We start from the raw sequence: 26366 nt of genomic DNA, 5'->3' as shown, positions 1-26366 counted from the left end.
CCCAAACATTTTTATTGTTTCGGTTATACTTAATGTGACTTACTTAATTAAACAACACATTTATTGTTAACGGACTAAATTGCTCTAGAACTATGAAATATCTTGATTAAAATATGATTAGTGATAAAAAAGAATTTCGAAAACATCTTGAAAACGTTACCCATAAGAATATGCAATAAAATTCTATATAAAAACTTAAGTCAATTTTAACATGTTACTTTGACAATTCTATCCAAAAGTAAACTAATATTGTCACAATCGAAAATTGTATAAATTTTGTTAAAAATTTTATTTTTTTAAATAAATTATTTTTTCAAAATTATTTGTATAGTTCCTAAATTTTTGAGCACTAAATACATCTATTATAGGTCACATTCGGAAACTTTGATAATTGATCGAATGTAGGTGTATATGTATGTGCATATATACTTACATTTATGTCTCTGTAAGCATTGGATATCCCTGAGATTACATACTCTGGTACCTAGAGTAAAACATATTTATCTCTAATTTAGTATTTTCTTTCTTTCTCTTTTTCTCTATAATGTACATGTATTTTATAAATAAAATTAAAAAATAAAATAACTTTTTTATGATTTTTGTAACTGTCAAAAGTATACATTTAATAAATATTGATTATACACGTATGTACAAGGATTGAAAAGTTTCCAACCTAACCAACAAAGAGCAAGATTAAGCAATTTTATAAGCAAATTTCAATACTTGTCCAATATATGGTAGTAAAAAAAACACAAAGAGTTAAGTTTGATGTCATTCTAGCGATTGGTTTGTTTCTGACAGCTTTTAAAAGTGACAGTTTGTCAACAATGGAGAAATTGGAGTATTGCACCATGATAAAATTTTTTTATTTGAAATGGAAAACTCTTACGGAAATCAAAGCTGAACTAGAGCTAACTTTAGTATATAGAGATGTTGCTGCTTCATTTATTACCGTGAAAACCTGAGCTGAATTCAAACGTGGTAGAAGCATTTTCGACAAAAAACGTTCTGGACAACCAAAAACAATGGATGTGATGATCGATTATATTCATCAAATCATAACAGATGATCGTCGATTAACTTTGAGAGAGATTATCAGCAGCGGAGGCTGTTCTCATACGAACGGGCGCACAATATTTTAGATGAGGAATTAGGTATGAGAAAGCTGAGCGCTTGTTGGGTGCGGCGTTTGCTTACGAACTGAAGTATGAATTAATTCCACATTTGCCATACTCTCTAGATTTAGCCGTGCGATATTTTTTATTTCCAAATTAAAAAAAATGGTTATCTGAAAAAAAATTTTTGGATGCTAAAATGATAAGTGCCGTTAATGCCTATTTTTCGGGTTTAAACAAAAATTATTATATTGAGGGAATGAAAGGTGTAGAAAAACGTTGGACCAAATCTATTGAGTTGAAGAAAGACTATGTTGAGAAATAAATTTTATTTTGCTCAAAAAAATATTTTTTTTCTTAGATTGGAAACTTTTCAATCTATCCTCATATGTATAAAAATCATATTATATACAACATGTTAATTATTGTATGTGTTATGTTTTCTTTTTTAAATGTTAATGTCTGTTTTATACTCGAAGTAAAGAAATTGATATTGCTCTTGTGTAAAAAACACAATTTTAATTTTTTAGGCCAGTGAGAATTAAATGCGCGGATAATATATATACATATACAGGGTGACCATTAAGATTGTGTCAAAAGTAAATTATTATTACTGCGCAACACGTAGGCTGAACAAAATGAATGAAACGTCATTTTGTAGAGGAGACTTATCAAATTCTATTACCTTAGGCATGGAACAAATATACAATATTTTAATAATTATTAATATTTTAATAAAAATACATTATTAAAAAAACGACAAAAGTTAACTTGCGCGCATGAACTAATAGTATATGTTTTCAAACTGTTTTTTCATCGAAATCGGCATAAAATTGCAACTATTTTTGAAAACTTTCAAATACGTTGTTTAACATGACTGTTGGAATCAATTTATCAATTATATCATCTATTGTAACAGTAAGAGATGGGATAAATGATGTTTACAATCAAAATGCCACTTATATTAAAATTATCAATAATCCTGCGAAAAAAATATCAAAAATTGAATAAAATTTCAGATTACTTAGCTCTCAGAATACTCGGATTACAACATAATATATAGAATTATAGCATAAATTGGGTTATTTCAGGAAGAAAATTTTTTGAGTGCAATTTTACTTGAAACTTTGTTAGATCCATATTTACTGGAATCTACGATATGTTTTAGCATAGTTTTTGTCTCTATTCTAAAAACTCTCGATAAGAATGTTCGATCTTCTCTTTAATGCTTAGTGCATTCATTCTGATACTCACATATCAGTTTGAATAATGGCTCAAATTAACAGACCTCTACTATCGGAAACTAGTCAGTTAAATCGAGGCCGCCGAAATCGAGGAAAAGAAATATAACCGTTTACTTTTGACACAATCCTATTGGTCACCTTGTATATATGAGGGTAGAAAGTTGAGAGTTGAAAAATTTCTGACTAGACTAAGAAAAATTTTTTTTTGACAAAATAAAATTTATATTTCAACATAGTCTTCCTTTAACTCAATACATTTAATTCAACGTTTTTCTAGATCTTTCATTTCCTGTACAGTATAATAACTTTTGTCTAAACCCGAAAAATAGTCATTAACGGCACTTATTACTTCAGCATTCGCAAATTTTTGTCAAAATTTAGCCTTTTTTTTAAAATTTGGAAACAAGAAAAAATCATATGGGATCAAATGTGAAGAGTACGGCTTTCTCAAACGGGAGAATACAGCGGAAGTGGAATTAATTCGTATTTCAATTCGTACAATTTAGCCATCGCAACTGTTGATTTGTGAACTGGTGCATTGTCCTAATGAAAGAGGATTTTCTTTTTGGCCAAATACAGACGTTTGTTTTTTATTTCTTTGTCCAAACATTGTAATAATCCAGTATAATACTCTTCGGTGGTTGTTTTACTTTTATTTAAATAATCTACAAAAATTATTCTATAGGAATCCCAAAAAACTATGGCGATCACTTTGCCAATCGACGAAACTGTTTTTGCCTTCTTCAGATTCGGTTCATCTTTTGCAATCCACTGCTTTGACTGTTCTCTTGTTTCCGGATTGTAGTGGATACAAGTTTCGTTGACAGTAATAAAACGTCATAAAAAATCCTTTTTATCCCACTTGAAACGCTCAAGATATGATTGTGAAATCTCCAATCGATATCATTTTTGATCAACAGTGAGCAAACGTCGCATCCAATGCGCGCTCAATTTTCTCATACCTAATTCCTTATGTAAAATGTTGTTCGTATGAGATACCAGCAGCCTCCGCTATTTCTCTCAAAGTTAATCAATAATTATCTATTACAATGAATATAATCGATTATCTCATCTATTGTTGCGGTTTTTAGTCGTCCAGAGAGTTCCTCGTCCTTATGTAAAATACTTGTTCTACCATGTTTGAACTCAGCAGCCTAAATTTTCACGGTCATCAATAAAGGAGCAGCATATTCCATATTCCATATTCTACATTGAATCTAATTCAGCTTTGATTTCCATAGGAGTTTTCCCTTTTAAATGAATAAATTTTATTATAGCACGATACTCCAATTTCTCCATTGTTGACAAACTGTCACTTTTAAAGGCTGTCAGAAACAAACCAATCGCTAGAATGATATCAAACTTATTTGTTTTTTTTTTATTTGCAAAAATAAATTTTTACAAATTAGTTTGGGGATTATTCATCCAGCTATTATACATTAATAAAATTATTCACATTGCATAATTTCTGTACTATACACTTTATACTCATATTTCTTTAGCAGTTAATTATTTACAACAGATAAAAGAATAAAAGTGCTGAAATTTTTGATATTTTTTCACAATACGGCTATACAAAATATCAAAAGTTTCTTAATTATAATTAATGAAAATATTTTCTTGTAATTATTTATGAAATTGTTATACTGAGGCTTAGATAATTTTAGAATATAAATTGGAAAAAAAACTTGCTATCATTATTGATATTAAGTCTTAGTAAAATTCAGTGTTAAATTAAAAATAGTATTTATTTCGGTAAATATGCATATTAGGTTACACCTCACCGATGATTTTGATCTTGACATGTAATATATGTTATCAAGGACATGACCCTGAGTAACTTTTTGTTACAAGTTAATTTCGTTACAGTTTAATTTTGAGATGTCGCCAGTAGATAAATTAATAGATAAGTGTTTATACGATCAAACTAGCAATTTATTGTTTGATTGTTATATCACAACATTTCGACCATATGGTTTTGGTACTTATCAATTGAACTAAAATAACAATATTATAAATAATAATAATTACGTTACAGAAATGAAATAAACGGAATTATGTACCTGCGTTATAGTTAAAAAGTTGAAAGAGAAAAATCGACATGTCATAATGACATTGTGTCAACCGTTCTGTTTGGGATACTGAGAAAGACTAAACAACCTTTATTAATCTATCGTATATGTTGTTTAAATTCTCTGTGTCTTTATGAAAGTTAATAATGTTGTCATATTTTTTAATATAAATATTTAATATATTTTAATATAACAACTTAATTTTAATATAATTATTTTTCTTATAACTTAACCGGTGGTCTCTTATAGTTTCTGAGATATTTAAAGTTTCACAATTTTAATGATTTTTTATTATAAAATAAAGAAAAATAAAGGTTGTTTACATTGTATTTGCGTAGATCAGACGTGGGAAAAGTGTTTGTTTACATTTCCAGAGACGAAACTCTTTGAATTTTTTTACTTTCCACGCAAAGCGAGGTTCAACGCAAACTATGTGTCTAATTTTAATTGTAGTGGAGCCTCTCCGTAGGGAGGGCGGAACATGCCTCCACGCATACACTTTTTATTGTGAAGTGAGATTCCACATGGTTTATAACTTTCCACTTTATATTTACACATTAAAAAGTATATATCCCCTCCTATATTCGTCGATGGCGTTAGTAATACTCTAATTACTCAGTGAACCTCTAAATAAAATCGTTTAGCAGAACTATGAGATTAAAGTACTTAGCACCAAACAGATAAAGATCCAATCAAAATCTACTAAAGCATATAGCATAATAGTTAAAGAATTACAAAAACGTGATACAGAGTTCCACACATACAAACTTAAGCATGAAAGAAGCTTCAGAGTGGTACTTAAGAACATGCACTCATCATCCAACATCGACAAAATCAAAGAAGCCATAGAGCAACTAGGCCATAGCATTTCTAATATATGGACCATCAAACAAAGAGTGACTAAGCTGTCACTGCCAATATTCTTTATTAATCTGAAACGCAAACAATAAAGAAATATATAAAACTCAGCACCTCCTTCAATGTCGAGTGGTGATAGAAATATCTCAACTTAGAAGAGAAATTCCGCAATGCGCTAACTGCACCAACAATACGGCCATACAAAAAAATTCTGTCATCGTAGACCTAGATGTGTAAAGTGTGCAGGCGATCACCAGACCTGCCAATGCCCGAGAAAAGTGAGATCAGATGATGTGACATGTGTTCTTTGCAACAGGAATCACTCTGCAAACTACAAAGGTTGCTCTGTCTACAAACAATTGCAGAAATCCAGATTTACAAATCCTAGATCCAAATCAATACCAGCCACTGTCTCGAATCAAACCGTTAGAACTCCAATGATGAATAAAGAAAGGAATATACCGGCTACATACTATCAAGCAGCACAGCAGTCATCTAAGCGTGAACCTTTGATCAGTAGTAACAATGTGAATACATAAAACAAAAACAACAAAGAACTCATAGAAATGATAAAACAACTGGCTCAACAATTAACTAATATGATCAACACAATGAATGATCTCATCCAAACTATCACTACTTTCGATAAACTAAACATTGCAGTGGAATGCCAACGGCTTGTCAAAACATTCTAATGAATTAAAAATATTTCTTAAGTTGTTTAATATCGATATTATGCTAATCTCCGAAACACATTACACCACAAAAAGCTACCTGAGAATACCTAAGTTCAAACTATATCATACCAATCATCCGGATAATACAGCCCATGGAGGCACTGCTGTCATTATCAGAGACAACAATAAGCATCATGAGACTAACTCATATAATAAGAATCATCTTCAGGCCACGAATATTGTGGTTGAGGACTAGACTGGTCCTATAACATCTTCTCAGCTCTTTATTGCCCTCCGAAACACTCTATTAAAAAAGAATAGTTCATGGACTTCTTCACCAGCCTGGGTCATCGTTTTATGGCTGGGGAGGACTATAACGCCAAAAATGTTCACTGGGGCTCCAGATTTACTCTGCCCAGAGATCGTAAATTGCTACAAGTTATCAATAATTTTCACATAAATGCAATCTCAATCGACTTACTGGCCATCTGATCCCAAAAAACTGACCTTATTGACTTCAGTATTACCAAAGGTATATCAAGTCATTACACAAAATGTGAATCGTGTTTAGAGTTATCATCAGATCACTCATTAGTATTAATCACGCTCAGTAGGCAGATTCTCGCTACAAAAAACCACCAAGACTCCACAGTCGCAAGACAAACTGGACAAGTTTTCACGAAATAGTTAAGGCTTCATTAGACTTTAATATACCATTAAAATTTGATGAAAACATCACGGAAGCAGTTGAACACTTCAACATGTGTCCAATGTGCAGCGTGGGATTCTACACTTCAAGACATTTGCCTGCCTGTACCTGATTGCCCTCAGACAATCAGAGAAAAAATAGCGGAGAAACGAAAACTACGCAAGCAGTGGCAACAAAATAAATACCCTTCCACCAAAAAAAGACTCAATCATGCAATTAGAGAACTGAAGACCCTGTTAAAATGCAAGGAACCTAGGAATATAGAACTACTTAAATAACTTGAGTGCCTCTGCAACATCAAATTATTAATTGTGGAAAGCTACCAAAAATTTGAAGCACCCTCCAACTACTTCTCCTCCTATCCGTAAGTACGACAACAGCTGGGCTAAAAGTAATGCAGAAAAAGCCGAAGCTTTTGACAAACATCTCTCGACAGTATTTACACTAAATCAAAACGATTGTTTGACTGAAGATGAAATAAACATAAGCAAAGCTCTAAACCAGGCAAACCAACTTGACCTTCCAAATAATAAACTCTCCAAGCAGGAAGTGCTGATAGTAATTAAGAACTTAAACCCCAACAAAGCACCTGAGTATGATCTTATAACAGGCAAATTACTGAAAGAACTTTCAGTAGAGGGAGTTACTTATAGCGTATTCGATTTGTTGATTCTACCCGACTCTGGGTCGAATCGAGTCAGATCTCAAGTTCTATTTGAAACTCAATGACTCTAAACTATCATGGCGGAAAGAGGTTTATGATTGGTTTCGTGATTCATAACCTCCATCAAAGAGTTTTTAACATTATTATTTATCATATTTTCATTATTACTACTTATTCTTCTTTTTATTTTATATAATATAAACTTATTTCTATGATGATGATGTACTGGATCAATGTACTGAGACCTGTCTTGTATCTGCTATATACCGCGAACTTACTCATCCACCATGGTATCATAGTGGGTATTTGCCGACGACACTGTTCTGGCAGTTCATAATGATCCATTCTTAGCCTCGAACACCCTACAAGCGAGTCTGAATAAAATAGAGAAGTGGCACAGGACATGGAGGATAAAAGTAAACGAGAGTAAATCTGTCCATGTAACCTTCACTAACAAACAAGGAACATGTCCCCCAGTATCTCTTAACAGAGTTCAAGTATCTCAAGATGACCAAGTCAGGTACTTGGAACTGTACTTGGATAGAAGGCTAAACTGGAGTACATATTTAATAAACGTAAACAGCTGGACCTTCAGCTGAGGAAGATGTACTGGCTGATCGAACGTCCATCAAATCTATCTCTAGAAAGTAAACTACTTCTCTACAAATCTATACTAAAATCTATCTAGACGTACGGTATATAACTATGGGGAACAACAGTCCATTCCAACATTGCAATACTCCAAAGATTCCAGTCAAAAGTATGATTGTCAACGCTTCCTAGTACATTACCAACGACCAGATACATCACGATTTACGTATCCACACAGTTAAAAAAGAAATAAAAGCCTACACCTTAAAACACACAAAACATTTACTGATACATCCAAACCTCACTGCGAGTCAACTTACAGGATTCAGAACTGCCAGTAGAAGACTCAAACGAAAGATGCCTCATGACTTAATCAACTAAATTCTAAATTCCTAAACACTGACCCTCAAATAATGTAGATATATTTTATACGATTGTGTTAATGAACATTGATCGCCCATGACCTAACTCAAATGTACCAAACCTATCGCTAAATGTCTGCATATAAGACAGATTGCAATATAGTAACTTAAAAAAAAGTATATGCGTGGAAACAGTATGTTCCGCCCCCCCTCCTGCGGGGGGACTTAACTATCAAAAAGTTAGACACATACGTTTGTATTGAACCTCGCCTCGCGTGGAAAGTAGAAAAATCCAAGGAGCGTCGTCCTTGGAAATGTAAACAAATACTTTTTCCACGTCAGCTCGATACAACATAAACAAACTTTATTTTTCCTTATTTTATAACAGAAAATATATTAAAACTGTGAAACTTTAACATTAAATATCTCAAAAATTATAAGAGACCGCCAATTAAGTTATAAGGAATTATAAGGAAAAATTACTCAGGATCATATCCTTGACAACATATGTCAAGATCAAAGTCATCGGTGAGATGTAACCTAATATGTATATTTACCTTTATTTCTAAGACTTTAGGCAAATATAATACAATATACTTATAATGTGATTAGTACCTATAATAACTTAAAATGTAATCTTTAATATATTTATATACTGATAACACACTAATATCACATTAAACTTAAAATATTTATTTAACATAAATTAATTAGTAGATTGGCATATGTAGTATACATGGTAACGTACTCTATACAAGAAACATAAATGATATAAAAATAATTTGTACCCGAGAAAACATCATAGTAAAGTAAAATTGTAATATTGATATTTGTTCTATTTTATGTATATCTATTCTATTTGTAGTTTGAGCCAAACAAATTTTTTTCTCTCAGATACCCGGAAATGTAATATCAGATACGAAAATTAATCTCAAAAATAAATCTTTCTAACATACAGTAGACATCCATAATCGACAGAAGACACTCTATTGAGATGGGAAGAACAAATATCTTTTGTAATAACGATGAAATCAGTGATTTTCTGTTAATCTCGTGTTTAGAGCACTGCAAAAAAACATTAATCGATTCCGGTTCTTTACACCAGTCGCAATCAGGAGAATCTACAATTTTGAATTTAAATAGACTTTCTTTTAGTGAGATGGTACTACGCATTCTGCAAATTGAGACAATTTCCCTTCTAAGTTCTAATTTATTATATCTAATTTGAACCATGAGCAACAAGATCTAGTAAGTTATAATTATTCATATAAAAGATTTCTTTGTTACTCCAGAGTTTTTGCACTATTCCAAAAATTCATCACATAACATTTTCTTCCATAGTGATTTTAAATCCCTTGGGGAAATATCAAATTTAACTTTTTATTTAACTTTTAGAATCTCTCTAACAGAGTGGCCAACTTGTTAGTTTTGACAAAATTCTGTTAGAGAGAAAGAAATATATACCATCTTACTTTAAAGAAACGTATGCGCATGACAATGTTGCGTATTAAAATGTCCGAGTTGTGATCTAGTTAAGTAATTTTGAAAAACAATTGTGCAGAATGAATGGGTGTGCTGCGCATTTTTACAATAATTTCTAAATTTTGCAAAAATTATTCAAAATATTTCTTAAATAGTCTAAATATACAAATATCAAGTCATTTCGTATGTCTAAAATTTAGTGATATTTCTGATGATCATATTTTAAATTGTCATTAATTGTATTCCAAAATTCTCAAAAGATTTATTATTTTACAATTACATATTTATCAAAGAAAAAATTAAATGTAGATATATGATAATAAATCCATGACTATGCATAATATCTTTTTTTAATGTTCCTCAGTATTATTTCTTGTTTTTCTAATAATTTATGAAATCTACAAAAATGTTTTGTTTGTTATATTCTATATTTTTCTGTCATATTCTATATTATTATATAATTTATTCTATATATTCTATAGTACTTTTTAATATAAATGTTTCCATATTTTCGTTTTTTTTTATCTCTTTTTATTTCCTTACTCAAACTGTTGACGAATAAAATTGTATTTTTGTGTGTGCGTGCTGTGTGCGCATGTGTTCTGTACATATTTTTCGGGGCCATGTTTTCGTAGAGTAAAACCGCTCACACACACTTTCCGTAACCATAACCGTAACGTAAGAATTCGACCGCATTACTTAATTCGGCTATTCATAGCAACGTGATTGATCGAATCCTTACGTATGATTACGATTACGGTTACGGAAAGTATATGTGAACGGTTTTAGGTCTAGTATTATATAGAAATCTGTGGACTTAACCTTCCTTTATATAACCTTATATCTTTATATAATGATCCTCCAGAGAGTGATCGGTCTAATCGTCGCCATTTGTTTCAAATGCGGAAGTGGTATATTCAGCAGCAAAATTCAAACTTGTTTTAATGTAAATGTATATATTAAGTTTGTTTCGTTGTCTTTTTTTTTAAATTTTTTCTATCTCTCTTACTTGCTTGCTTCTTCTCTCTCTATTTCCGGTTTTGAAAGAAATGGCCACCGACAAATAGAAAACGATATCGCTTATACCAATCACTGCCTGGAGGATCGCTATCTTTGTATTTCTTTCATTGCCATCTATTGGACAAATATTGAAATTTGCTTAAAAAAATGAGAGCAAGATTTAGGCCGATATTCATAGTCAATTCTTATATTTAAGACAGTCTTAAGTGCAATTTTAAGATGTCCTAAACCAATCACAGAGCCGTATTAGCATCTTAAGACATTACTTAAGACGGTCTTGAAATAAGAACTGACTATGAATACCGGCCTTGATTGCTTTTTCTTGATCGGAGCTTTCTTTTAATTGTTATTCAATGTTAAAGTTAATTAATCAACACCTACAACGGAAAACAAGGGAGGGACATCGGAGGTCGGAGTAACGAGACGGCTTTCTGCTGTATAGACAGGAGCTGATTAGCTAACTTCAACATCGTATAACAACGAAAAGAAAGCTCAGATCAAAAAATGGTAAAGGACTTTTCTATTCAATTTACTGTGCTCTACCCGCTTACGAGCATTGTCACAGGTGCTCCGAGACACCCTGTATATATGTGTGTGTGTGTGTGCGTGTGTGTGTGCGTGTGCGTGTGCGTGTGCGTGTGCGTGTGCGTGTGCGTGTGCGTGTGTGTGCGTGCGTGCGTGCGCGCGCGCGCGTGTGCGTGTGCGTGTGTGCGTGTGTGTGAATGTGTGTCTGTCTGTACAGAGAAAGAAAGTATGAGAGAAAGTTTCAAAAAAATTAATTTTTTTTTTGAAAAGTTATTTTTTCTTGAAATTTATGTATTATTATTTGTGTGTCTGGCCTAGTGTTACTGACTTAAATTAAAAAATAAATTTGTTTTATACAAAATGACAGAACTATTTTAAATCATAATATTATTGATACTAAAATAGAATAAAATTGTATCTGTTTTAATAATATAACAGATTAAATACATATAATTGAATTAACTTTGACTGTAAAAATATATAAAAAAAGTGAAAACATTTTATTTATAAAAATGATTATCATGTTTTATTTTTATTAGCAAATTTATTGTTTAATAAATTAATTTAGTAGTTTATTTGTTTTACGATGAAGAGAATAGAAGAAAGACAGATTATAAGTTATAAAATTTTTTCTGTCAAATAATATATAGTTTTTGAAATAATTTTCTATTTCTGTACTTACATGCTTTGTCTACTTACTATTTTGTGGAAAGTAATAAGGAATGCAACCGCATTTTTTTCTTGCAATACTAGCTCGACATTCTGCAAGGCAGTTGTGATATGAATATCTTGCGAAAGTTAAATTTCTCTCTTTGACATTCGCATATAGTATTTTATCTGCTTCTTCAGTAAATATGCATTTTCGTGTAGAAATGGCCAAATTCTTCACTTCAGGTTTCGAATACATTACCGCGGGGTTAATACTAATAAAATGTTCACTATTTAATCGTACTAATTGAATTTCGGCATTATAATTTGGATAATTGAACGAGTGGTGTATCATAACCTATGAATTATAATATGCATATAATAATACATATATTTATTAAATGTTTATTTAAAATTTTGGAAAATAATGTAAAATTTAGATAGAAGTATATTATATAGGGTGAATTATTAAAGATGTTACAAGGTAATATTTCTAAAACTGAATAAGTGTATAAATTTATATATATACAGTGCATTCAAAAAGTTCGGGGACTGATTTTTTTCTGGACATATTGACTTGGTCTACACTAGGTCTAGTTATTGTTAGAGTGTGCTGTAATTTTTATATTGGTTGACCAATAATTCCGTGCGGTTTTTTATATGTAAATGACAGACGATTTTTTCATAGATGGGAATAATTTCAATTAACAATGTATTGGCCATTTTGATTTATTATTTTTTGCCATCTTTCGGCAGTTGCATAATTCCTTGCTCAAAAAACTTTTCTTTTTCGGCAAAAAATTTTTCCAAATGCTATTTGATGTCTTCTTCGGAAACAAAGCGCTGTCCATCTAGAGAATTTTGAAGAGAGCTGGTGAATATGGAGAAGCAAGATCTGGTGAATATGGAGGATGCAGTAAGATATCTCAGCCCAGTCCCAATAATTTTTGTCGTGTTTGCAAAGATGTATGCGGCTTGGCGTTGTCGTGATGAAAGATGACGCCCTTGCGATTCACCAATACTGGACGCTTCTCGTGAATTGCAGCGTTCAATTTGTCCACTGGCCACAGTACACAACCGAATTGATTGTTCTGTTCTTCGGAAGCAGCTCATAAAACACAACACCCTTTCAACCCCATCAAATTGAGAGCATGTCTTTGACCGAATGAAGCTCTGCCTTCGATGTGGTTTGTGACGATTCGTCGCGCTGTTTCCACGATCTTTTGCGCTTGATATTATTGTAGACGATTCATTTTTCATTCATCATCCGTTATCATTTGCTTCAGAAATAGATCGTTTTTTCAATGAATCGCTAATGAAAATGCGTTTGATTAAATGAGCTTCATTTACTCAATTCATGTGGAACCCAAACATTGAGCCGACTAATATATTCAAATTGATGCAGATGGTTTTCCACACTCGATTTTAATATTTGGAGAATGTTTGCAATCTTCCGTGTCGTGTAGTGCGGATTGGTATCGATTAACACCTTGATTTTGTCGCTGTCAATCTCAACTGGCCGGCCCGAATGTGATGCGTTTTGAACAAAAAGATTTCCGGAACGAAATCTTGCAGACCATTTCTGGCACACGTGTTCTTTCACAGTATCCTTGCCACATCGCACATATTTTTTCACAAGTTTACACGCCAAACACATAAAACATAAGCAATCTTTACTCTTTTTTTTTTAAAGGCGTGTTGAAGATAAAACGACTATGCGTTTTCAATATTTGAAATGAATATAATTGTTTTTCAGAGCGTCTAAAGCCATCTATCGGCAAAAACCGCACGGAATTATTGGGCAACCCAATATATACATATATATATATATATATATATATATATATATATATATATATATATATATGATGTATGTATGTATACATGTATATATGTATATATAAATGCAATAAGATTAAATATTATAGGTTCATAAGTAATAACTGTAATTAAAAGGGAAAAAAGGAAAAAATTGATTAATTATGTAATATAATTATTAATTATTATTTCTCTTTAAAAGATATAAAATATTTTATTTCTGAAAAAAATTATTTTAAGTAACTTAAAGAAATAAAAAGAAAATTGTGTGATCAAATTACCTTTATTCCATATGCTCCGATTAGAGCAGCATGATAATCATTGGGATCAGAATTTATTATTATAGTCATACCAGTCTCGAATCCGCAGGCAGCAGATCGCTTCATTCTTTAACAAGAAAAAATTATGTTAATCGAAAAATATGTACATTATTACATATATACATACATGACGATATTATATACATATACACATGACGATTATATTTAAATATATTAATGGATTATATTAATTAATGTTCGTACAACTTATAATGTTTGTAACTTATTGTTCGTTTTACACATTTTTATTCTGATACTTTATTAAAATGAATAAGAACGGTGTTATTTTCTATTTTTGGTAAAATTGATGATGAGGGGAGGGATCTCCGATGACTTAGTTCTTGACATATGTTGTCAAAGTCATGACCCTGAACAACATTTAAAAAGTTTTAGCCGTCGATCATTGTCCATTAAAAAGTTATTGACAAAAAAAGTTTAATAATATACTAATAGAAATATACCACAGTACATGTATGTACAGGAAGCACCCGCGCGCGCGCACATGCACACAAGCACGGGGGGGGGGGGCCTTCGACCTCCCTCACACACCTGGCAGAGTGGACCTCGCTTTCTCTCACAACTCACAAAGTACATGCTACATTGTAAAGCAAGGTTGTATGTACTTTGTAAGTTGTAAAGCGAGGTTCACCCTGCTTACTGCAGGATGCGGGAGGGGGGGCCGAAGGCTTGTGTGTGTGTGCGCGCCCGTGCTTCCTGTCCATGCATGTACTTTGATATATTTCAAATTTTTTTTGTTAATAACTTTTTAATGGACAATGACCGACGGCTAAAACTTCTTGAATGTTCAGGGTTATGACCTTGATAATCTATACCAAGGTCAAAATCATCGGAGATGCCTCCCCTCATCTTCATTTTTATCCAATTTTTTTATTTTTATTGCAAATTATTAAATTGTAAAAATAAATAATTTAATAATTTTCTTTTTGATCGTATTTTTTCGATTCCACAATCCTTTTTATATGTATGTGTGTGCGTGTGTTTGTATCTAGAAATATTTACACTACTGTATACTTGAACATATACAGGGTGCCTGATAATAATCACCCCACCCGTAATGTGCAAATAGAGCGGATTAAACCAAGCAGGAAAGTACTTTACCATTTTTTTGTATATAACGCTTAATAAAAGAATTATTATTGAGTAAAGTCTGGTCAATCATCACTGATCTTTAGTCGGGCGCACGTCAGTAAGCCGCGCGCCTGTGTGCGTGAGCGCTCAGGTGTTTATGACGGCTCACCGACGTGCGCCCGGCTAAAAATCGGCGATAATAGACCATACTTCACTCAATAATAACTCATAATAACGTTTATTATGAGTTATAGAAAAAAAATGGTACAAAACTTTCCTGCTTGGTTTAATCCGCTCTATCCTCACATTACAGGTGGGGCGATTATAATCAGACACCCCGTATACATATACGTGTACGTATACAGAACATAAACATATTTATATTCTATGAACATATTGCGCGCATTATACATATACACACACGCACACGCACGCGCACACGCCACGCACAGGCACACGCATATACACACAAGGCATTTAAAAATTTCTGAACAATATTTAATAGTAAAGATACTAAAGATAAAATAAAAATAATATGTTTAATGCAAAATTATGGAAACTACAATAATTTTTATGATAAGTAATATAAAATTTGACAATAATATCTCGTGCCCTCAGACCTGTAACTATTCTTACACGCATGTTATCTATTACTTTTTACAAAACAGATAATAAATAAATGAATTACCACAAATACTTCTTTTTCTCTCTCTCTCTTTCTGTGATTAAAACAAAAATGAATCTTGTTTCTTAAATGTGATAAAATATTAAATTCATTTAAATGTGTATAATAATAATTTTTTAAATTAAGCATTCAAATTGTGTGTATATAACTATATAATTATATTATTAATATAAGAATAAAATATTTTGCTTATAATATTTACAACTCGTTAATATTAATTAACCACATATAATACCCAAGCACATAAAAAACAACAAAATTGCAGCTGTACAGCAAAAATCAATATCAGATTTTGTAGTAAATGTAGTTACAAATCTGAGCGCAAAAATTTTGGGCTCGCACTGAGTAGAAATTTAATATTTTTGATGAAAACTGAATCGCTATCGATTCAACCTCCCCACTACTTAAAAAAAAAAAATATTCAATCAATCTTTGCGGAAGAATTAGAAGCTATTTATGAGCTTTTATCGATTTATGAGAATAAGTTCAAAATTAAAAAAACTATATCAATTTAAAAGCTCATAAATAGCTCCTAATTCTACCGCAAAGATTGATTAAATATTTTTATTTTTAAGTGATGGGAGGAGCTGAGTCAATATCGATTCAGCTTCCCATTAAAAATATTAAATTCCTGCCTAATACAACGAGCTCAAAATTTTTAATTTACGGGATATAAAAATTCATAAATAGCTCATAATTGTGGGCTAGTTGTTTCTTTATTTCTGCAAGGTGGGGAGACCAGCTCGATAGGGGAGTTCTGCGCAGTATTATTAACAAATTTTGATTTATAATTTATTTATAACTTTATTTTACTATAGCCTTGATATTTTAAAAATATTTTTAGCTTTAGTCTTATTTTTTTAAACATTATTAAAGTATTATACGGAAGTTGTAAGACATTCTAAACTATAACAAAACTGAATATTTTAGTTAATATTGCATCAAGAGACACAATAGTGTTTTGTGACAAATATATCTTTCAACATTTACTATAGAGGCAGCAATGAAGATACATGAGTCGTATTCGGAAAGTAAAAATACAAAATCCTTAAAATTTTTGAAAAATATTTATTCACAAACTTTAAGATTTATTTATATATATTTTTATTTCTTGACATAGTTAAACTTATCCAAGCACTTATTAAATCTGGGAATAACTTTTGTATCCTCGAGTTATATAGAGGTCTGCAGTTCTTCGAATCACATCATGATTTCTTTCACTTCATTATCGTCACCAAACTTTTTTTAGGCAAAATTTTTCTCTTTAGATAAAAAAAAATAATTATTTCATATTCGCACGCTCACATTTATTATCCGCACTTGTATTCCGCATACTTGTATCCGCATTCCGCATTCGCAAGATGTGCGAATGTATTTCACATCCGCACATCTTGTATCTGGATTGTTTCCGTACCACTAATGCACTGTTTCTTTATTGTGTCCATATAATTTTCGCATTATTTCTGTATCTTCTTCACACTGTTTTCGCACGATATTTGCATCGTTTTCACATCTTGACTACACTTCTGTCGCACTACACTATATTATTTTTGCAATGTGTTTGTATCGTTTTTGCATCACTGTTTCCTAATTGTTTCTGAATCACTTCTGCACTGTATCCGCACTGTTGCTTTTGCTTTGCTTCTGCAACGCTTCCATATCTTTTTTACACTTTCCGCATTGTAATATTGCACCATTTTTACACCGTTTTTCTATTGTTGTTGTATTGTATTTTTGTATTGTTTTTGTTACCATTTCCGCACAGTTTCTACATGTTTCTGCATTTCTTCTATTCGCTTCTGCATCACTTTTGTATTGTTTTTGCAATATTTTCACACTATTGCTACCACTTTTACGTTTTGACATTATTTTTCAACACCATTTATTTGCACGCTTATTATAATATCAAGATAGTATGATTTTAGTGTGAGTAAAAATAAGTGTGAAAGAAAATCAAAGTTGTCGAAAACTTCACTTCTGACACAATTAAGGTTTTCTTCCATATCTACTTTTACTCACACTAATGTTATCTCACGATCCTACACGTATTGTTTTTTTTTTGTGTTTTCAATTTTTTTATCTTTTATTTTAAGTCTTGTTGGGCATATAAATATTGATTGCAATAATAATGCATTTACTTAAATAAAACATTTAAATTAGAATGTTCTTTATAAAATTATAAATGGCATTTTGTTGACTTAGGTTAGGATAACTAAAGCACATTTTTTTTTTTAAATTATACAATTTTGAAACGATTATAATCGCAGTTATCGCTTATCTATAGTTTTATTTGGCACATGTATAAAATCTATTAACATGATAAAGTTATGGTAATAAAGAAATTGCGCGGATTTTTTTGAATCAGTAGGAACCCAACAAGGCTTAAATTTTTTTAAACATCATGCCTACATCAATGTAAAATTTGATTTTGTAAAAATTTATACTTCTCCGGTATCGTATCTGGAAAAGTGTAAGAATTAAAACTGCAGCATAAGCCATCCCGTGATAAAGTTTGCTTGAAGTATGTGTCACATTGATCGACTATGCCATTCCACTTACATATACTCAATAAGGTACTGCAGTTTTGTGTAATCTGGAAAAAATAGCAATGATTAGTTCTTCCAGATGTTGGAAGATAAAATGCAATGTATAAACTATAAAGTGTGTCTTAATTTATAATAATTTTATAAAATCATTAATTTAATAAGCTAATTATATGTGTGAGATAAAGCATAAAATTTACAAAATTTTTTTTATACGTTATCTTTAAAAAGTTTATATTCTCAATAAGTACCCAGACAGCACATAAAACTAAACAAGGACAAAAAAATGTCTTTTAAATCATTTTTTTGAGAAGGCTAAAAATGTATAAAGGGTGTCTTTCTGATTATAAAAAAAATCGTGTTTTGAAAGACATTTAAAAAATGTCTATAACACATTTTTTTGTTTTGCCGAAAAGACAACCTAAGAAAGACATCTTCTTATCACCTTTTTGTAAAATATAGATTTATGTTTTTTTGACAAAGCAAAAAGATGACTAAAAGTCTTGACTTGCGAATGAAACGTTTGTTTGCTTGCCGCTATGTGACGCACTATGATGACATTATCTATCTCGTATTTGAATTTTAGTTATGAGAACTATATACATAAAAAAAATCCTAACTAGTCTGCAAAAAATTACAAAACTTTTAATTTTTCCTCTAAAAAATAACTTAAAAAAATTTTTTTTTTTTTGGAAAATAATTTCCACTTAAAAAATAAAAATCAAAACTAAATATGAAATCAATAGTTAACTAGCCAAGTACATAGAAACTATAGTTCAGTAGAAAGTTTAATTTGTAAATAGTTGTAATTTGAAATAATATTTGTAAAATCAATCTTGCAATCATAGAAATATTATAGATTCTCTGGACAAAATTAAAATGCATTTTATTTCTATCAAGAAATTACATTATTATATTCTCCCTCCCCCAAATAAATATTTTGTATAATATATTAAATAGAAACAAAAGGATGAAGATTAAAACGATATACAATTACTTGGCGTGCAGGCTATTTAGGATAGCTATTCAAATGGGACTCCCTTTCGATGATTTTACATTTAATTGAAAAGACTTAACGTTTGACAATTTTTGTAAGTAGTGTAGAAATACAGACTCAGATATAGACTTCTTTTATATCGATCATAAGAGGATCGTAATATATATTATTATATTGAAAGGTTTACTTTTGAAATTAATTAATTAATTTAATGTAAGAACGATAAATTCGATGTGATCTTTGAAATTAATGTTAATAACAACTATTGGGATATTAAAATTTTATTTCAAGAAGTGTACAATTGTAAGAATTTTTAGTTTTTGAAAAATTAGCTATGTTGTGATTATTAACTCAAATTAATTAATACATGAAATTGAATTCGAAATAATATTAGTAAGATAACAACTTAATATATTAATATTTAAACTAATCTGTAAAACAAAATCAACTTTTTTTCTCCAAATGAATCTAATCTAATGAAAAATTTTGTTTACTTATCACTAAAGTGCATAAATTTAATAATTGTAATGAAGATTACTACATGCTTAACCGTAATTGCTCTTCCTACAAAGTAAGTGTGGATAGGTAGGGCTCGGATAACTATCGCTAAGTGTTCTTAATCGCTTCCGTGTATTGCTACCCAATTTATTCTAGTTGGAAGTAGATTTAATTAAGGAGTCTGTTTTCTATAATAAGAAGATTTATTCTTAAAACTATCTGTACAATTAATGTTTCAAATTGTACATTGTTGTTATTGAACAATTGTCGCCGTTTTTCTCCCACGCTTTTTTGTCTGGGTCGCGGCATCCTGGTAGTCCTCTTTGGACTAGAGATCCTGACCAGGATGGTTTGTGTTCCACAAGTTTTCCTCGGGGCAGATCTCTTAACTAGCGGAGACGGATATGATCTCTTGATGGGCGAGATCTTAATTGAATGAAAAAATGAGCGAGATTAGCGGTGGTGAATACCACGTTATTGTAGGTGAGGCCGGGATCCGCTCTACGTTTTCTGAAAATACGGGCCGGCCTTTCCGTCTCCGTCGAGTTTCGGCGCTGGAGATGGCTGGTCGCTGAATTCTGTTCGCAGTCCGAGTATTGTGCGACCATGCGCCAGTGATGAAAACTCATGAGAATTATCCCAAGAGCAGAACCTCTGCGCATACGTGAATGACGTCACTACCCCATGTCACCGATCTCGGCAGACTCGTGCTAAGATGTGATTTAGGGCACTTTTTAAAGTCTAAATAAATTTTCTTTTGTTTTTGTTAATATTCATGTTAATGATATATTAAAATCCTGTAATCTCTTCAAAGATAAACAAAATAAATTTTAAAAACCAAATTATATATTATTTCATTCAACATTATCTATTTTTTCCTTGTAAGGAGTATAATGGTACTCTTATTTCAATATACATTATACGCTATTAAGACTTTATGACATTTGCACTACTGCGCATTCCGAAATATTTTCATCACTCCCGTGTGCCGGAACCAGCGTCTAATTCTGCTGGTAAACGGACGCTATACGGTAACCAGACTCCTGCGGTTACAGGAGAGTTAACGCTTATTGGCGACAGCGGATAACCGCCGGTAGATGTCAGTGAACTGTCGCTAATAGAGATCGGCGAGCAGTACCATGTGATCATTGGTGAGCGTGTACCGATGAACGACGACAGGCGAGCACCGGTGGTCATCGATGATCGAGTGCCGGAGGATGACGACGGCAGGAAGCTGGCTGTTGGCTGATCACCTTCCATTCTTCTCCTCTTGATTGCTCGGTGGAGCGGTATCAGGCAAGTGTCCTTTGTCGGAGAGTGATTTTCTCCTCGGAGGGCAGCGTGATGATGCTTTTTACCCGTGGCATCTTGGAAGCTGTTATGGCGACTGGAGCCGTGTTGCTTGGGTCTGGCTTACGTCTGGGTGTAATTAGCGACTGGCGCTAGAAAATTAGGCGACTGGCACCAAAAACTTTCTTCGGTCCTTTTCACCGTAGGGGACTTGTCTTATTAACTCGCCAGGCGGTTTCCTGATCAAGCGAGTTGGCTCGCTTGACCGTCGCCGCCTAACGGCGGCACTCGTAACTACGCGCTACCGCAAGGGCGAGTTGACTGCTATGATGCGGCTCGCGCTATGTATCGGGTTGCAGTATCGTGTGGGTGCGTACTAATCGGGGGTTACTGATTGTGGTTGGCCGTAGGCCGCTACATTATCTCCTTCGTTGTTTCTTAGTTGGCGATTGGAAACAAATTATTTTTCGTAACACTCTGCCACTTCTTGTAGTTACCTCAGCGGGTGGTGAGTCTTTCTGCGCTTCAGGTGCTTGTTTTGGTGCTGGTGTCGATTCCTCATCTGCTAGTATATAAGCCGCTTTGAGTCAATCTATAGTTACGTGGACGGTCTTTCCGTTAATCCGTAACTTATAGATTTTGTCTGAACGATCGAGGATTTGGGATGGACCATCGTAAATCGGTTGCGAAATCCGCAAACCGTGTTGGCGCATCGTGTTTGAAGAACACATGCGTGGAACTCTTAAGATCCTTATACTCAGAGTTGACAGGCGTTCTATGTCTCTTATATGATTGCGGTCATAAGTTCCTCATTGCTTTTCTCAATTTAAGCAGGAAATCGTTCATATTGCAGTTGCCTCGTTCATCTCTTGAAGAAATTCGCCAGGGAGTCTTAATGTTGCTCCATACATTAGTTCGGTCGGCTTTGCCTAGAGATCCACTTTGGCCGTTCTAATGTCCAACATAATTACGGGCAAAATCTCGGTCCATGCCTCTGTTGCATGACATTTGATGGCAGTCTTCATTTGGTGATGTAAGCGTTCGACCATTCCGTTAACTGCAGGATGATAGGCCGTTGTATGGATATGCTTTATTTCTGTCAGTTTTGTTAGTTGTCGGAATAAGTCGGCTTCAAACTGTCTTCCCTGATCAGTTGAAATCCGGAGTGGCGTGCCAAACCTTGCGATCTAGTGTGTAAACAAATTCTGTGCTATTGTCTCTGCCGTAATATCTGCCATCGGAACAGCCTCAGACCACCTTGAAAACCGATCGATTATTGTGTAACTTTTCCTTGCTGTAACTGTAGTCCCTGAGTGCGATAGACTATGAAAAGACTGGAATATGTTGGTATACTGCTTGATGACGAACGGACGTGCAATCGGTATTAAGACGTCATAATAAAGGACAGCGTTTGTTCCAGGAATTTGCACTTTCTGGAGTTTAAGCGAAGAGTTTCCGTTTAATAATTCTAGAATCACGGTATTCTTCTTTTGCGCTTTTGCTTGGTTCTCCAAGTTTGTTTGGTTCACCACGGTTTGTATTTCTTCTATCCTTGATAAGGCGTTAGCGACAGTGTTGTCTTTCCCCGAAATATGGCGAATCGGTATATCGGTAGTAAACTACCCGATATACTGCAGATGCCTCGCTTGTCTAGGGGAGTTGTGCAACAGATCTTTTTAGAACGCGTATGTAATTGGCTTGTGATCTGTATAAATTGTGAAAAATCTTCACTCTAGCATGCCGATAATGTTTTATTGCATTGTAAGTGTCGCCAGAAGCTCTCTATCATAAGGACTGTATTTTTGTTGCGCCGAATTTAACTTCTTGCTGAAGAAGACTAATGATTGCCAATCTTCTCCAACACGTTGTTGTATCGGGAGCGACGCACTTGGACACAGTACAATTGGACACGGTGCAAATGGACACGAGATTTTGCACACGGTTCATTTGGACACAGTAATTTTGGACACAGTAACTTTTGGACACGTAGGAAAATACGCATCGTTTACTTGGACACCGCTCACTTGGACACTGTTCATTTGGACACCATTTATTTGGACACCGTTTGTTTGGACACCATTCATTTGCCCACTGTTTATTTGGACACTGTTTGTTTGCCCACCGTTCGTTTGGACACCGTTTATTTGACACACACAATGTAGCATGTACTTTGTAAGTTCTTAAGGGATTCACCTTGCCTACCGGCGGTGTGGGTGCGGGAGGGGGGCCAAAGGTCTTCCTTGCACCCCCCCGCCCCCCGTGTGTATGTGTATGTGTGCGCACGTTCCTGCATACGAACGGTGTCCAAACAAACGGTGAACAAATGAACGGTGGGCAAATAAACGATGTCCAAATGAACGGTGGGCAAATTAACGGTGTCCAAATGAACGGTGGGCAAATGAACGGTGTCCAAATGAACAGTGTCCAAGTAAGCGATGTCCAAGTAAACGATGCGTATTTTCTTACGTGTCCAAAAGCTACTGTGTCTAAATGCACTGTGTCCAATTGAACCGTGTGCAAATTTTCGTGTCCATTTGAGCCGTGTCCAATTGTACTGTGTCCAAGTGAAGACCACTCGTTGTATCACTGCCCTAATGGCTTTGTTGAATGCATTAGTTGTAAGAGTGATCTTGGCTTCCGGCTTGAGATGTGCTAGCAGTGTTGCTCTGGCTAGACTGTCTTTGCTTCTGATGAAGGCTTCCTCTAATTCGGCGTTCCAAGTTATTGGCATTTTCTTTTTGATTTTAGGCTCGCTGAGTAGACTATTCAGTAGATCTTGCTTCTTTGTGGCATTTGGTATGAACCTATGATAGAAATTCAACGTTCCTAGATATTATCGCAGCTGTTAGATATTTTGCGGTTTCAGAAATATTTTATTGCTTCGATCTTTTCAAATGGAGGTCGAGTTTCCTGTTCTGACACTTCTATCCTAGAAAGAGAACCTGATTAGCCCCGAATACGCATTTGGCCGGACTTAACAAAATTCCATTCTCTTCTAGTCTTTGGAAGAATTTGTGCAGGTAATCTGCGTGTTCTTTTTTGTTGTTAGATGCGATCAAAATGTCATTAATATAGCAGAATTCCAAGTCGCTGGTTATTTCATTAATAAAGCGTTGGAACGTGTGTGCTGCGTTTCGAAGACTGAATGGCATAAATCGGAATTCAAAAAGGCCAAAGGGAGTGGTGATAACTGTTTAGATACGTCTTCAGGATGCACAGGAATTTGATTGTACGCATGTACTAAGTGTAGCATCAAAAAGACTTTTTTATTGTGAAGTGTTTGTTTTTATTGAGAAGTCTTCATATGAGAAATCGGGTAAAGATTGGGTACAGTCCTGGCATTTAGCCTCCTAAAGTCGCTACAAGGTCTCCATATGTTTCTTTGGGTCCATATGCAAAGGGGCCAACTATAGGCTTTTGAAGACTGAATTACTCCTTTTTGCAGTAGGAAGTTAAACTCTGCCTTTGCGGCTTTCAATTTATCGGGAGCAAACCTGCGGGAACGATACGCTTCTGGAGGACCATCTGTTGTTTTGATGAAGTGTATCGTATTATGCTTAACCATTCGTACTTTGGCAGTAGCTCTTGTAATGTCGGGAAATTCTGTCAAAATCCGGTATTTATTCTCAATTGCCAAGACCTTAATTGATTCAATGAATCCGATTTCCACTGCCTTTAGTTCTGAGATTTGTTTTCTCGTCTAATAGTATCTCTTTTTGCAGGTAATATTATCATCTGGTAGCAGATGGTAATATGCCAGGAAATCAACCTCGATGATGGGTGTCGTCACATTGGCGATGACAAAGCGCCATGAGAAAGGTCAACGTAATCCAAGTTCCGGTTGAATAGTTATCCAATACGTTATCCATACGGCGTGATTATGGAGCGTACGATTCGTAGGTGTGCTGTAACCTTCTCTATGTTTTCTGAAGACACGGACCGGTCCTTCCGTCTCTGTCGAGTTACGGCGCTGGAGGTGGCTGGTCGCTGAATTCTGTTCGCAGTTCGGGTATCGTGCGACCCGCGTCTCATTCTGCTGGTGAACGGGCGCTAAATGATAGAGACTCCTGCGGATACATGAGAGTTGACGCTTATTGGCGACAGCGGACAGGCGCCGATAGATGTCAGTGAACTGTCGCTAAAAGAGATCGGTGAGAAGTACCATGTGATCATTGGTGAGCGTGTGTCGGTGAACAATGGCAGGCGAGCACCGGTGGTCATCGGCGATCAGCGAGTGCCGGAGGACGACGGCGGTCGAATGCCGGAGGATGATGACGGTAGGAAGCTGGCTGTTGGCTGATCACCTTCCACTCTTCTTCTCTTAATCGCTTGGTGCTGTGGCATCGGGCGAGTTCTTCGCCGGTGGGTGATTTCCTCCTCGAAAAGCAGTGTGACGATGCTTTTTACCCGTTGCGTCTTGGAATCTGTTAAGCGAAGAGCACACACTTTTGCATAAGCGCATAACCATAAACATAAAGAAATTGATTCACAAATAGTCCACAAATATATGCATAAGAAAATGAACCAATCAATTTTTTTATGCTTATAATTATGCGCTTATGCAAAAGTGTGCGCTCCTCGCTTTATGGTAACTGGCTCCGTGTTACTTACGACTGGGTGTAATCAGCGACTGGCGTCAAGAACTTTCTTCGGTCCCTTTTACCCCTGCGGTTTTACCGCAGGGGTAAAAGGGACAGAAGAAAGTTCTTGATGTTTCTTTATTAACCTACCGAGCGGTTTCCTGATCGCGAGTTAGCTGGTTGATCTTCGCCGCCTAGCGGCGGCGCCCGCTACTACGCGCTACGCGTGAATGCGTTTACTGCCATGATGAGACTCGCGCTAGTATCGCGGGTTGCAGTACCGCGTGGGTGCGTACTAAGTATCGCGGGTTGCATCTAGTTGTGGTTGGCCATAGGCCGCCATACTAAGCTTTAAAATAAATAAAATAATATTTCTTGATACATTAAAACAAGAAGGATAGTTATTTTCTGCTATTTAACATTTCTTTTTGCTATTTAAGATCTCTTTTAAAGGAAATTTTCTGCATCTTTAAGGAATCCAAGTTTACAGTCATACAGGAATCCAGGTTTTTGATCAGAAATAGCTTTATGATTATAATCGTTGCTATTTATATAGCGCTGCCTTTTCTTTCCGATCAA

At 34.1% G+C, this 26366-nt stretch overlaps 1 protein-coding gene and 1 long non-coding RNA gene across 2 annotated transcripts in view; both read right to left on the bottom strand.

The window, feature by feature from the left end:
• Positions 1–26366, bottom strand: part of LOC126850766 (sodium channel protein Nach-like) — a 57297-nt gene that overhangs the window by 25264 nt on the left and 5667 nt on the right. The window contains exons 4-7 of the mRNA XM_050594074.1: positions 18324–18472; positions 14067–14172; positions 12019–12325; positions 434–484 (exon numbers count right to left, since the gene is read on the bottom strand). Of these exons, the coding sequence (XP_050450031.1) occupies positions 434–484; positions 12019–12325; positions 14067–14172; positions 18324–18472 (613 nt within the window). The remainder of the gene's footprint in view (positions 1–433; positions 485–12018; positions 12326–14066; positions 14173–18323; positions 18473–26366) is intronic.
• LOC126850783 (uncharacterized) lies at positions 20117–25862 on the bottom strand. The gene is made up of 3 exons (XR_007687593.1): positions 25819–25862; positions 25512–25631; positions 20117–21170 (listed from the first exon to the last, which is right to left on the bottom strand). It is a non-coding gene; the product is annotated as an uncharacterized LOC126850783 (long non-coding RNA).

This window comes from Cataglyphis hispanica, chromosome 7 (genome assembly GCF_021464435.1).
Source record: "Cataglyphis hispanica isolate Lineage 1 chromosome 7, ULB_Chis1_1.0, whole genome shotgun sequence".
Classification (NCBI taxonomy): Eukaryota; Metazoa; Arthropoda; class Insecta; order Hymenoptera; family Formicidae; genus Cataglyphis; species Cataglyphis hispanica.
This window is presented reverse-complemented; position numbering and strand designations above follow the sequence as displayed.